Source organism: Aotus nancymaae, unplaced genomic scaffold, assembly GCF_030222135.1.
Source record: "Aotus nancymaae isolate 86718 unplaced genomic scaffold, 86718_ANA_hifiasm-v0.15.2.pri h1tg000004l, whole genome shotgun sequence".
NCBI lineage: Eukaryota > Metazoa > Chordata > Mammalia > Primates > Aotidae > Aotus > Aotus nancymaae.
The window spans coordinates 59,274,522-59,288,247 of NW_026988415.1; the positions used below are offsets into that span (position 1 = coordinate 59,274,522).

A 13,726-nucleotide genomic window follows, 5' to 3' on the forward strand; every position below is an offset into this window, starting at 1 on the left:
TATTATTTCCGAGCAATAGAAACAAAAATCTAGTATAATTTTAATTGAAATTTGTTTTCGTTTTTCTGTGATATCTCAAATGCATTATTTTTCAAGCTGGCATTAAACCTTAAGCTTTATTGGATCTTAATAAAAATGCATTTTTTTGTTTTATATCTTAATATTTGTGAAATTATTATGGCTATTCGGGGATCCTTGAATCTCAAATGTGTATCTTTTAAAAAAATGAGTTTTTTGAAGTAATTATTTTTTATCATTATTATAGAGTTAAGAATTGGCATGGGCTGTATCAGTTATGTAGTGTGTTAGGAAGAGGGTAATGAAGTAACATGCCATATTTAATCAGGATAATGAGATTAGTTTTAAGAAAGTGATGTCAATTTGGTTTTACAGAATGCTGAACTATTAGTTTATAAAATTTTACTTGAATGGTATTGATTTACTGGTAATCTTTACTGACTTATTAGATGCTCAGATTAATGGTTTAGATTGATTTTTGAGATTCCTTTTTCTTTGTATAGTAAAGCTAATTTTCTTTTTCCCATTTATTTATTATAGCTCTAACATTTGTTTTTAATATTTATTGAGTTACAGACATTATTTAAGAGTATCTTAATGTAGGAAAAAGTCAGATCTGTTGCATTTAACCATACGGTTAACATGCTAGATAATACTTACATTATTGCTTTTATCTCTCTGATACTACTTATGAGATGTTGAAAGATTAAGTCAATTTCTCATATACTTGCCAGCAATAGCCATCATCTTCGATTTTTGAGAACAACTTATCTCATATAAACCCAGACTTCTAAAATTACAGAGGGACCTTATAATTTAACTCTTTCAGTGTAAATGCATCACAAATATTTTTTTCTTTTTTAATGCGATAAGGAGGTTCACTGGGCTGATTTCTTCTTATAACTACCTGGCTTTGTGTAAGACTATAGTCTCCTATCCAAAACCCTCAGGGCTTGGTGTGTTCTGTCATTAAGATAAAAAAAATATTTTAGGAAGTAATGAAGTACATATGCTGATATGTTATATGTTAGGTTAAATTATTAGCAGGGTCTGAGGAGACATTCTAACTAAACACATTATTTCTGCAGTGAAATGTATGAATATTTACAATAATTTGGACAAACAAAGCCAGAAGTACCTTATCAGTTTGGATCATGTTTTGCTACTAAACAAGTTATGAAAAAACTTACGGATTGCAAAGTTTTTTGGATTGTGAATTTCAGCTAATCAATTATAAACCTGTAATAGATTGTGTTATATATTATAATATTTATAGATGTGATACTTCCTACAAATAATCAAAAATATAACAAAATTATGTATCTTTATTGTTTCCCAATTTTTCCACTATTTCAACTTCTATCTTCTAAAATATTTTATTTGTACAGCTGCTGTATTCTCGAGGATTACTAATTGATCTTCTAATCAAATCTAATGTTAGTCGATATGCAGAGTTTAAAAATATTACCAGGATTCTTGCATTTCGAGATGGAAGAGTGGAACAGGTACTGTGGCGATCAAGAATTGTAACTGGGCATCAGCTTAAGTTATTATTGTTTTGGAAAGATAAGCAAATAAGATTGTTATTTTCCTCATAAAGCAGTAAATTCCAGTCCTGTATGGTGATTTACAAATGTAAATGCTTAATTAAAATTTCTAGTGCTAATTTTCTCATGACTTATTCTGCAGCTTAGCGTTGGTACCAAAAAGTGCACAAAGTACCAAAAATCACACCAGGGGCACTACACCCAAGACTAGTCACACCAATCCTTTTCTCCCGTTAATCAAGATTTTGGAGAGGGAAAAGAAAGAAACAGTGATTTATTATTATTATTTTTTTTACTGTCCACTTGATCAGATTCCACAGACAGAAGGAGGCCTGGAGCCTTGCTGGTAAAAAAAAATTCTGACCCTTATGACAGCTGATCAGATCCTGGGTTCTTCACTGCAGTTTCCAGAAGAGCACAGCTTTGCTGTCCTGCTTATGGCACCAAAACTGTAGGGACCAAAGGAAACACTCCTCTTAACCCTCTGAAGTTTCACTGAAAAATGAACTCACAAAAGGCAGATTAATTGGAGAAAAGGCATAAAAATGTGCTAACATGTATGTTGGGAGAACCACAGTATTTGTTTTAGATAGCACTGCTAAATTTGTTCTGTGTTAGGGTGACATGCCGTTGGCCTTTTAATGGCATGGGGAGTAACTTGACAGAATTAAGTAAGAAAGCTCACAATTAGCTCTGAAGTTAGCAGAGATGCCATTAGTACTGATGGAAGGTGATGTGAAAAAGCCTGGCTACGATGGAAATGATAATCCTGTTATATGTAAAGGGAAAAAAGTATAATTTGGAATACTTGTATCATTGGGAAGCAGTTTTTTGACTTAAAATTATAATATTTTTCAGGTACCTTGTTCCAGAGCAGATGTCTTTAATAGCAAACAACTTTCTATGGTAGAAAAGCGAATGCTAATGAAATTTCTTACATTTTGTATGGAATATGAGAAATATCCTGATGAATATAAAGGTATTTTTTTCATTAAGTTGTGTTCTCCACCTATTTAACATTTCTTACTATTTTAATATGCTTGCTCTGTGAGCATATTAAAGCATTAAACTTCTTAAAGCATAATAAGTGAGCCACTTATTACTGTTTTAAAATGCATTTTAACTGCACTATTCAATAGGTTAGCCATTAGTAACGTGTTGCTATTTAAATTTAAATTATTTAAAATGAAATAAAATAAAAACATTTAGTTTCTCAGTCTCATTAGCCATATTTCAAGGGCTCCATAGCCACGTGTGGCTACAGTGCAAATATTTTCATTATTGCTGAAGTGGCATGCTAGATTTTAATTTTTATTCTTATTATTTAAATACTACTGTCAACTGACTCTTCATAGATGATAATCCCTTTTCATGAGTCCATTATTTTTTCTCATAAATGGAAATACTATATATTTTTTCATTTTCCAGGATTTGCCTAGAATCTTGAACTATTTTGTTTGGAAAATAAAAAGCTAGATGGTATATGGGGGGAAAATAGTAGATTCAGAAAAGGCATGGTTTCTGTTCTTGGCTTTGATCTATTTCATTATGTGATCTGGGGACAGTTACTTCACAGTCTGTTAAAAATTGATTATGCCATTTTAGCATCAGAGCTGTATACTTTTAAGTCCTTTGGTCTGAAAGTGTTATCCAGAATTGAAGTATACTATTGATAATTTAAAGTTATAATGAGAAGTTCAGCAGTAGTTTTTTTCCTCTGTGAAATAATAAAATTCTAATCCTTGCTCTTAACCCTTCAAGTCTACTAGATTCTGTCATGTTGTTTTCCATAGTGGCTGTATAAACTTAAGTTCTCTCAGTAAATTTTTATAATTTTTATTTATGTAAATTATTTCCATAAAGTTTTTGTCTTTTATCATGGGATTGTATTTCCTGCTACTAACAGTCCAATGTAGTTTTCTGTTTTTGGTTTAAAGGAGTAGCTGTTAGGGGTCCCATATGTTTTGATGTGATTATATGGCCAAAAGACTGATTATAGTAGCCGCACAGAAATTCGTTTTATTATTTTTTAGTTTATTTTCTGAGTATTAGTGAGAAGTATACGTTTTGCAAAACTCACGTATTTATCATTTTAAATCACTACATTCCCATGTTGTCACAGTGTTTTAATATTTTCAAGTACCATTATTGGCATTATCCTGCAGGTTTCATGACAGTAAAGTGAGGTAATTGCAAACTGTGGTAACCCATTCAATTATTTAATTATTTTCTAGTTTTTTTTTTTTTAATCCGCAAAATGCTCAATCAAAATTCATTATTTAAAACTTAAAAATGTGCCATTACTCCAAATAGGAGAGCAAGATTGTTTTCACTTTTTTCTAAGATCAACCTTCACTGTCCAAAATATAGTAATACCAACCTGCAGCCTTTGTGAAGACTTTGAAACACTCCTTTTTGTGGGGTGGTTTTAAATAGAAGTTTAGTTCTGATTGTAAGTGAAAAAATTTCATCTTTTCATAGGGTATGAAGAGATTACATTTTATGAATATTTAAAAACTCAAAAACTAACCCCCAACCTTCAATATATTGTCCTGCATTCAATTGCAATGACATCACAGACAGCCAGCAGTACCATAGATGGTCTCAAAGCTACCAAAAACTTTCTTCACTGTCTTGGGCGGTATGGCAACACTCCATTTTTGTTTCCTTTATATGGACAAGGAGAACTCCCCCAGTGTTTCTGCAGGTAAGTTTGCCGTTGGTTTTCTTGTCCCTTCTAAAGGTGATACTTGAATAACAGATGAAAATTAGGAAGGCAAAAATGACGTTTATTCAAGATTTAGTGTATGCAAGCGCATACTTCGTTCTATTTTTTTAAATTATCTATTTCCTGCCTGTCTACACAACTAAGTGATATATTCAGTGTGGCCTGGTTTTGAGCTTTATAAAAATGCTATAAATTCCTTTTTCCACTCAATAGCATGATGGAAAGTATTGTCATTGAGTCATTTTAGTTAATTTTTATTGCTATATATAGTATTTTATTGTGACTACACCACAATCTGTTTTTTCATTTTTCTGTTGATGAACACAGGATGTTTCCAGTTTTTTGCAATTAACACCCTTGTGTATGTTTCAAATTATATATGTTCAAGAATTTCTCTCGAAAACGTATCTAGCAGTGGAATTCCCGAGTCATGAGATACATGAATGTTAACACTTTATAACATAGTGTCCAGTTATTTCTCTAGAGGGCTGTACCAATTATAACCTTTTAGCAGTACACAAGAATACCCAAAACTTTACATGTTTGCCAACATTTAAAAATTTTTTGTCAATCTAACTCACATAAATTATCATTGCATTGGATTTTGATTTTTCATTTCTCTAATTACCTATGAATTTGAACCTCTTCTCATTTGTTTACTGGCCATTCATGTTTTATCTTCAGGGAATACTTGTTTGTGTCTTTTTCTTGTTTGTTTTACACATTAAAAAATCTTTTGTGTGTGCGTGGGTACATAGTAGGCATATATATATTTGTGGGGTACATGACATACTTTAATACAGGTATGCCAAGTGCCATCCATCATGGTAAATGGAGTATCCATCCCCTTAAGCATTTATCCTTTGTGTTGAAAAAATCCAATTATACTCTTTATTTTAACATGTAGAATTAAATCATTATTGACTGTAGTCACCCTGTTGTGATATCAAATACTAGATTCTATTCATTCTTTCTAACTACGTTTTGTACCTATTAATTATTCCCACTTACCCGCTACCCCCTCAAAACCCTCCCCAGGCTCTGATAACCATGATTCTGCTCTCTGTCTCCATATGTTTAATTGTTTAAATTTTTAGCTCCCGCAAATAAGTGAGGATATGCATTGTTTATCTTTCTGTGCCTGGCTTATTTCACTTTGACGTCCATTTTCATCCATGTTGTTGCAGATATCAGGATCTCATTCTTTTTATGGCTGAATAGTACTCCATGGTGTAACTGTACTACATTTTCTTTATCCATTTATCTGTTGCTGGACATTTAGGTTGCTTCCAAATCTTGGCTATTGTGAACAGTGCTGCAACAAATGTGGTATGCAGATATCCCTTTGATACACTGATTTCCTTTCTTTTGGGTATATACCCGGCAGTGGGATTGCTGGATCATACGATAGCTTTATTTTTAGTTTTCTGCGGAACTTCTAAACTGTTCTCCATAGTGTTTGTACTAATTTACACTCCCACCCACAGTGTTTGAGGGTTCCCTTTTCTCCATATCCTTGCCAGCATTTGCTGGTGCCTTTCTTTTGAATAAAAGTTATTTTAACTGGGGCAATACAATATCTCATTGTAGTTTTGATGTGCATTTATCTGATGATCAGTGATGTTGAGCACCTTTTTATATGTCTCTTTGCCATTTGTTTGTTTCCTTTTGAGAAATGTCTGTTCAGATATTTTCCACATTATTTAGTCACATCATTAGATTTTTTTCCTTGTAGAGTTGTTGGAGCTACTTACATATTCTGGTCATTAATTCCTTGTCAGATGGATAGTTTGCAAATATTTTCTTTCATTCTGTGGTTTGTCTTTTCACTTTATGGTTTCTTTTGCTGTGCAGAAGCTTTTTAACTTCATGTGATCCCATTTGTCCATTTTTGCTTTAGTTGCCTGTGCTTGTGGGGCATTGTTCAAGAAATCTTTGCTCAGACCAGTGTCCTAGAGGTTTTCTCCAATGTTTTCTTGTAGTAGATTCATAGTTTGAGGCGTTAGATATAACTCTTTAATCCATTTGGATTTGCTTTTTATATACAGTGAAAGATGGGGTCTAGTTTCATTTTTCTGCATGTGGATATCCGGTTATCCCAACACCCTTTATTGAAATGACTCTTTTACCCAGTGTATATTCTTGGCACCTTTGTCAAAAATGAGTTCATTGTAGGTGTGTGGATTTGTTTCTGGGTTCTCTATTCTGTTCTTTTGGTTTATGTGTCTGTTTCTATTACAGTACCATGCTGTTTTGGTGACTATTTTGAAGTAAGGTAATGTGATTCCTCCAGTTTTGTTCTTTTTGCTCAGGATAGCTTTGGCTATTCTGGGTCTTTTGTGGTTCCATATACATTTAGGATTTTTTTATTTCTCTGAAGAATGCCATTGATATTTTGATATAGATCACATTAAATCTGTAGATTGCTTTGTGTAGTATGGACATCTTAACAGTATTGATTCTTCCAGTCCATGAACATGGAATGGTTTTCCATTTCTTTGTGTCCTCTTGAATATCTTTCATCAGTGTTTTATAGATTTCATTGTAGGAATCTTTCACTTCTTTGATTAATTCCTTGGTATTTAATTGCATTTGTGGGTATTCTAATTGAGATTACTTTTTAAAATTTCTTTTTCAGATTTTTCAGTGTTGACATATAAAAATGCTACTGTTTTTTATATTGATTTTATATCCTGCAACTTTAGTGAATTAGTCTAATAGTTTTTTGATGGAGGCTTTAGGCTTCTCCTACTATAAAATTATATCATCTGCAAACAAGGATAATTTTACTTCTCTCAGCCTTTCCCAGTGGCCACCACAGCCACTGGCCCACTGGGAGTTCTGCCAGTCCACCCCGATGTTCACCTAAATCCCAAGTGCTCTTCAGTAAGCTTGTGTTGAATGCTTCCAGGCCTGCGCCTTACCCTTCATAGCAGTGTGATCCTCTCTGACCGAGGGTAGGTCTAGAAAGGCTGTCTAAGAGCCTAGGCCTTGACTTGGAGTCCCTGAGAGCCTGCTTGGTACTCTGCACCCCTATGGCCGAGTTGGTCCTTAGCACACAACACAAGGGCCCCTTTTCTTTTTTTCTCTGTTTTTCTCAAGCAGAAGTCTTTCTCCATAGACACCACAGCTGGGAATGTACTAGGTCTCACCTGAAGCCAGCATGTCTCAGAATCTCACCCCAGGCTCATGGTATACTACCTGGATATTACTGTTGGTTATTCTGTACCCAAGGGCTTTTTAACTAGCAGGTTATGAACCCTGCCAGGATTGGGTCCTTTGCAGGCAGTGGGTTCCCTTATGGTCCATGGTATGTCTAGAAATGTTTTCTGGGAGTTAGGGTCTAGAATGGCGGTCTTATGACTCTGCTTGGTATCTTTTTGTGGCTGAGCTGCTATCCAAGATGCAAGACAAAGTCCTCTTACTCTTTGCTCTCCTTTTCTCAAGCAGAAGGAATTATTTACCTTCATTGCTGTGAGCCGCATAGCCTAGGGTTTGGGAAGGGGTGGCACAAGCACTCCCTTAGCTACCCAGGCTGATTTCTCCCTAGGTCATGTGCTGCCCTAGTCCACGGGCTCTAAGCCAAGCCCAACATTAGCACTTACCTAGGATTTACAGTCTTTGTGTCCTAGACTGCCTTTCAAGTTTGCCTAGAACTCCAGAGCACCTTAGCCCACTGTGGCAAGGCTTGCTGAGAAGCTCGAGTTCCATCTGCTGGGACGGGCCATTCCTCTCTTGCTAGGGCTGGTCCAAATGCTCTTTCAATGCTAGCTGAGCCCAGCATAGGTTTATTCTCCACTGACAGGGCAGCACCAAGTTCAATGCTATATCCTCCAGTGGCTATGCTCTCGCTCCCTCAAATGCATAGATTTCTCTCTCCACACCACGTGGCCACTGCCATGGAATTGGGGAGGGGTGGCGTCAGCGATTCAAGACTGTCTTCAGTGCCTCCTTCGGTGATAGGAAGTTGCAGCCTGGTACTGTGATTGCTTACCTGATTTTTGCTTCTTATGATGGTGCTTTTTTTTGTGTGTAGTTAGTTGTTAAAATTTGGTGTTCCTGTGGGAGGGATGATCACTAGCGGCTTTTATTTGACCATCTTCCTCTACCCTCTTATTGTTGACTTTGCCTATTTGTCTATTGGGTTGTTGTCTTTTTCTTATTGATTTGTAGGAGTTTTAAAATATATTCGATTAGTTATCTTCTTTCAGTTATATGTGTTGGATGCATTTTGTCTTATGGTTTTCATGATACATAAAGGTCATGAAGATTAATATAGTCAAATAGAGCAATCTTTTTTGTTATGCTTAGCTTTTTTTGGGAGGTCATATAGTATACCTGAAGTATGGAAACAAGATAAGTTCAAGATTTTCTGTTTGTTAGCCATGTAACTTTGGGCAAGTTTTACGACCTCTCTCTGTTTTTCAGAAATCAAATTTGGGATTTTTTTATTCAGTTGTAGCTTTGTGTACTAATTCATTATTTTTTGCTCTTTATTATCACCTTTATTTTGCTTTCTTTGGATTTTATTTAGATCATCTCTCCCCTCCCCTGCCCTTGCCAATTATTAGGCTGAAACTTCATGAATTAAGTATGCATCTTTAAAAAATTTTCTAATATAAGCATTTAAGAATAGTTCCTCTAGTTTACAACTATTGGTGACAAATGCTTCCTAATTGCATGTATCTGATAATAACTTTTTCTTCTTTTTTGTCTTGAGTGGAAGTTTACTGAGTAAACAGTGCTAGGCTGACAATTTTTTTCTTTTCAATACTTTAAAATTTTATTCCATTATCATTTGTGTTCCATTTTTGCTGCTGAAACGTTCAATGTCAGCATACTTTGTCATTTCTTTATTATGAAAAGTTACAGAGTTATCTTTTTTCTCTCACATTTTTAATATAGTTTGTCTTTTGTGTTCTATATTTTTTCTACAGTAAATCTTAGGTGTTGATTTCTTTAGATTTATCTTGCTTAGTATAGGTGAAACCGTATAAAATTAGCATTATTCAACCATTTTAGTCCAACATTGTCCTGTGGCTCAACCAAATATATTGTGCTTCCTCTGTCTGTAAATTTATGTTGTTTATTGTTTTGGAAATTTATCAGCCAATATCTTTATAAGTGTTGTTTTTCTTCCTTTTTTTCTTCTCACCTTTTTGGAGCCCTAAATAGGTATGTTTTAGAACTTAGCATTCTCTCTTCTATATCTTTCAATCTCTTTTTTATATTTGCTATCTTCCTGTCTTTCTGGCTGCATTCTGGATACATAATTAAGATCTGTATTCCAGTGTATTAATTCTCTTCACCTGTAACCCATTCATTTTTTTCAATATTATCTTTCATTTTTAGAACTCCCCATCTTCCTTGTCATTCTTGATATATTATTTTACTTGTCCATTTTTCAAAATTAGTTATTCTATTTTTTTAATCATTTCATGTATAGATAATTTACATTGTCTTTCTGATAACTCTAATATTTAAACTTCGTAACGGTCTAATATTACCATGTATTGTTTCTACTGATTCATCTCAATGGTTTATTTTTTGTGTGTGTGCAGTGCTTTTCCTTGGCTGAGAGTTTATATTTGATTGATTTTAATCTGGAGACCCAAATTAGGAGTGCCTTTCTTCAGGGATTATTTGTGTTTGCTTTATCATCAAGGCAGTACAGACTTGGGACCATTTTAGTTCCCTTTGGGCGTTCTCACTTAATAATGCAATACAACCTCCACATAGTGATACTGTCACGAGACTTTTTTTGTTTTTTTAATTTCAGTGTTTCTTGCTCAAAACTTTTAGGTTAGGGTTTGTATTGTATGTACACGGAGATCAGTGTTTCCCGTGGACATTCCTCTTCCTCCTTCAGTGTCCTGGGTTCAGTAACAGTTATTTCATACATGAGCTAGTTTTGGTATTAACAGGAAGTCTCTTCATAGTATCTAGTTCAGTTTACCATTGGAAGTAGGTATCTTTAAATTTATATTTCCTAAATATATGATTTTATGACTTTAGGTGAGAACATTATAAATTTGGAAGTAACTTGTTTCCAAATATGATAGATCTGTGTATTTCTAGACAAGCTCTTTCTCTTCTGATTACTTGTCAAAGTAGGTATAAATGGGGAGTGCCACATCACCCAGGAGCCAGAGGTCCTTCTATCAACTGAATCTAAGAGCGGGGAGTCCTATGGTTTTCTTAGTTACTCTTTTTCACTTCCTGTGTCATTGCTTGATTCAGAGGAGACACACCATGTTTTCTGTCATGTTGCCACTTGCTACTCAGTCCTATGGAGCTTAGAGTAAGGAACAGAGACAGAATGAACAGATGACTGGGAAGTGATCTAAAGCTCACTCGCTTCCTTAGTGGTGTTTTACAAAAATGGAATATTTAGTTCTATTTCTCTTTTTTCCACTAAGTCCCTCTATTTCTAATTCATACATTTAAAAAATATGCATTTGGTTTTTGTTTATTTCTTTTGATGGGAAAAGACATTTGCAAGTTTTGTTTGTCCTGTACAGATATAAAATTTCAGAATGTGACCTTATGTATTGAATCTTAGACAAAGAAAACATTTTTCTTCAAAGATGGTTGTAACCTTAAGGCTGAAATAATATATTTTTATTCTCTGCAGAACCTACATGTGGCTTAGATTGAATGTTTTTTATAAAAATTATACCTCATCCTTCTGAGCAAGGTGGCTCACACCTGTAATCTCAGCACTTTGGGAGGCTGAGGTGGGTGGATCACAAGGTCAAGACATCAAGGCCATCCTGGCCAATATGGTGAAACAAAAAGACCCTTTTTGTTGTATTTAAAGTAATATATATTAAACTTTTGGGTAATTCTTTGGTAATTAAGGTAACTCTTGAGTTCTTATATTTTATATACATGAATCTGTCTGTGAATTATAATAAACATGCATTTCCTTGATCTACAAATATTAACTTTTAATTTTATATTAGATTCTCTCTATACTGCTTTATAATTCCATATAAATATTGTTTTATTTTTATCCTAAAGTAGCAACACTATCACCGTCTATACATCATAGCCTGTACTTTTTATCACCAGGTTATATTTTATATACATGAATCTGTCTGTGAATTATAATAAACATGCATTTCCTTGATTACAAATATTAACTTTTAATTTTATATTAGATTCTCTCTATACTGCTTTATAATTCCATATAAATATTGTTTTATTTTTATCCTAAAGTAGCAACACTATCACCGTCTATACATCATAGCCTGTACTTTTTATCACCAGGTTATCAGAATAAGGTGTCACCTGTTCTGTGATTTCTAACCACCATTCTATATTCTGTTTTAATATAAGCCTCTTACGCATTTCTCACAGCCAGTTACAGCATGTTCTCATCAAGGCTACTATTATAAATGGTATGCATGCATATTTATGTGAAGGATTCAAAGACATTTGGAAGTCATATCCTTGCATTCTAAATGATTTCTGCATGTGACATTTTAACTACTAAATATAACTTTCATGAATAAATGTTCTTTGAGGCTTTTATCAATTTAAATAGGTAGATTTTTTTTTTTTGGTAAAGAAGATGAAACATATTTATGTTGCTACCTAGTATCCATTAATATGTCAGGATATAATAATTGGAACATATTGGAAGAAAAGTCATCAAAACCTATATATTTTTCTAGTCTAGCAAGCTTTACAATTTTCCTTAATATAAATTAGTTGGTTAATAAATTTTCTGGCACATTGCACAGAATATATATGCATTTTATAGACTTTAAAACTCTCACAATGTAGCTTCCAAACAGAAGTCCTTTTTAAGCCCTAACTGACCTATTTGTTTATCTGTGTGGTTGGTAACATAGTACATTCTGATTCGGAATAAGTTTTTTATACTAAGTCATGTATTTATAACTTGTTAATTGGAGCAGTGTCAGTGGCAACAAACATTACATTTTTTTTAATATGTAGATGTAGATGTAGACTGTCCAGAGATTGTTACTTACTTTTGCTAAAAGAGGGCATTTAACTGTCAACTTTCTAGATAATTCAGTCTTTCATTTTTCTGTGGCCTAGATTTGATCTCATTTTTTTTTCCTTTAATATGGTAGAATTGTTAAAAGATGATGGATAAGTATGTTTCACTTTTAGCATGTGATATAAATTTATATATATATAAATAAATAACATAAATTATCACCACCGAACACTTTTGTACCAATTGTTCAACCACAGGTGAAATTTTTCTGAGTATTGTATGTGGAAAATTGAAGATATGAGATTTATAGGAAATTGTGTAGCACAAGCTGATCTCTAACTTACAGCTTTTATTTATTTATGTTTTTAACTTTTATTTTAGTTTCAGGGGGTACACGTGAAGGTTTGCTCTGTAGATAAATTGCATGTCGCTGTGTGTCGTAGGCCATTCTTGCATTGTTATGAAGAAATACCTGAGACTGGGTAATTTATAAAGAAAAGAGGTGTAATTGGCTCATGGTTCTGCAACTTTACAGGAAGCATGGTGCTGGGATCTGCTCAACTTCTGGGAAAGCCTCTGGAAGCTTAAAATAATGGTGGAAGGCAAAAAGGCAGCAGACATGTCACATGACCAGAGGAGGAGCAAGACAGAGGGAGGTGCTACACACTTTTAAACAGCCAGAATTCGTGAGAACTCACTCATTATCATGAAGGCAGCACCCAAGGGAATAGTGCTAAACCATTAAGGAGAAATTCACCCCCATGATACCATCACCTCCAAACAGGCTTCACACCTCCAATATTGGAAATTAGAATTCAGTATGATCTTTGGGCAGGCACAAACATACAAACTTATCATTCTGTCCCTGGCCCTTCCCAAATCTCATTTCCTTATTACATTTCAAAATACAAGCATCCCTTTTCAATTATCCCCACCAAAATCTTAATTCATTCCAGCATTAACTCAAAATTCCCAAGCACCAAATTCAAATTCTTTTCTGGAAATAAGTTCTTTCCACCTCTGGGCCTATAAAATCAAAACAAATTATTTACTTCTAAGACAAAATGGAGGTTTAAGTGTTGGGTAAACATTTCCAGTCCAAAAGGGAAAAATTGTCCAAAAGAAAAGGGGGCTACAGACCCCATGTAAGTCCTGTAAGGAGTGGGCTCCCAAGACCTTGGGCAACTCTGGCCCTGTGGCTTCGTAGAGTTTAGCCCCCATGGCTGCTCTCACAGGTTGTTGAGTGCCTGTGGCTTTTCCAGGTGCAGGGTTCAAGCTGCCTGTGGCTCTACCATTCTGGGGCCTGGAGGATTGTGGCTCCCTTCCCACAGCTCCACTATGCAGTGCCTCAGTGGGGACTCTGCATGGGGCCTCTGACCCCACATTTTCCCTCTCTACTGACCAAATAACAGCTCTCTGTGGGAGTTCCGTCTGTGCAGTAGGTTTCTATCTGGACAACCA

The 13,726-nt window shown here is 34.6% G+C and overlaps 1 protein-coding gene across 1 annotated transcript in view; it reads left to right on the forward strand.

Annotated features, from left to right (window-relative positions):
• Positions 1–13,726, forward strand: part of CHM (CHM Rab escort protein) — a 188,365-nt gene that overhangs the window by 86,043 nt on the left and 88,596 nt on the right. Inside the window, exons 6-8 of the mRNA XM_012464454.2 lie at positions 1,407–1,523; positions 2,424–2,544; positions 4,047–4,272. Coding sequence (XP_012319877.1) covers positions 1,407–1,523; positions 2,424–2,544; positions 4,047–4,272 — 464 coding nt within the window. The remainder of the gene's footprint in view (positions 1–1,406; positions 1,524–2,423; positions 2,545–4,046; positions 4,273–13,726) is intronic.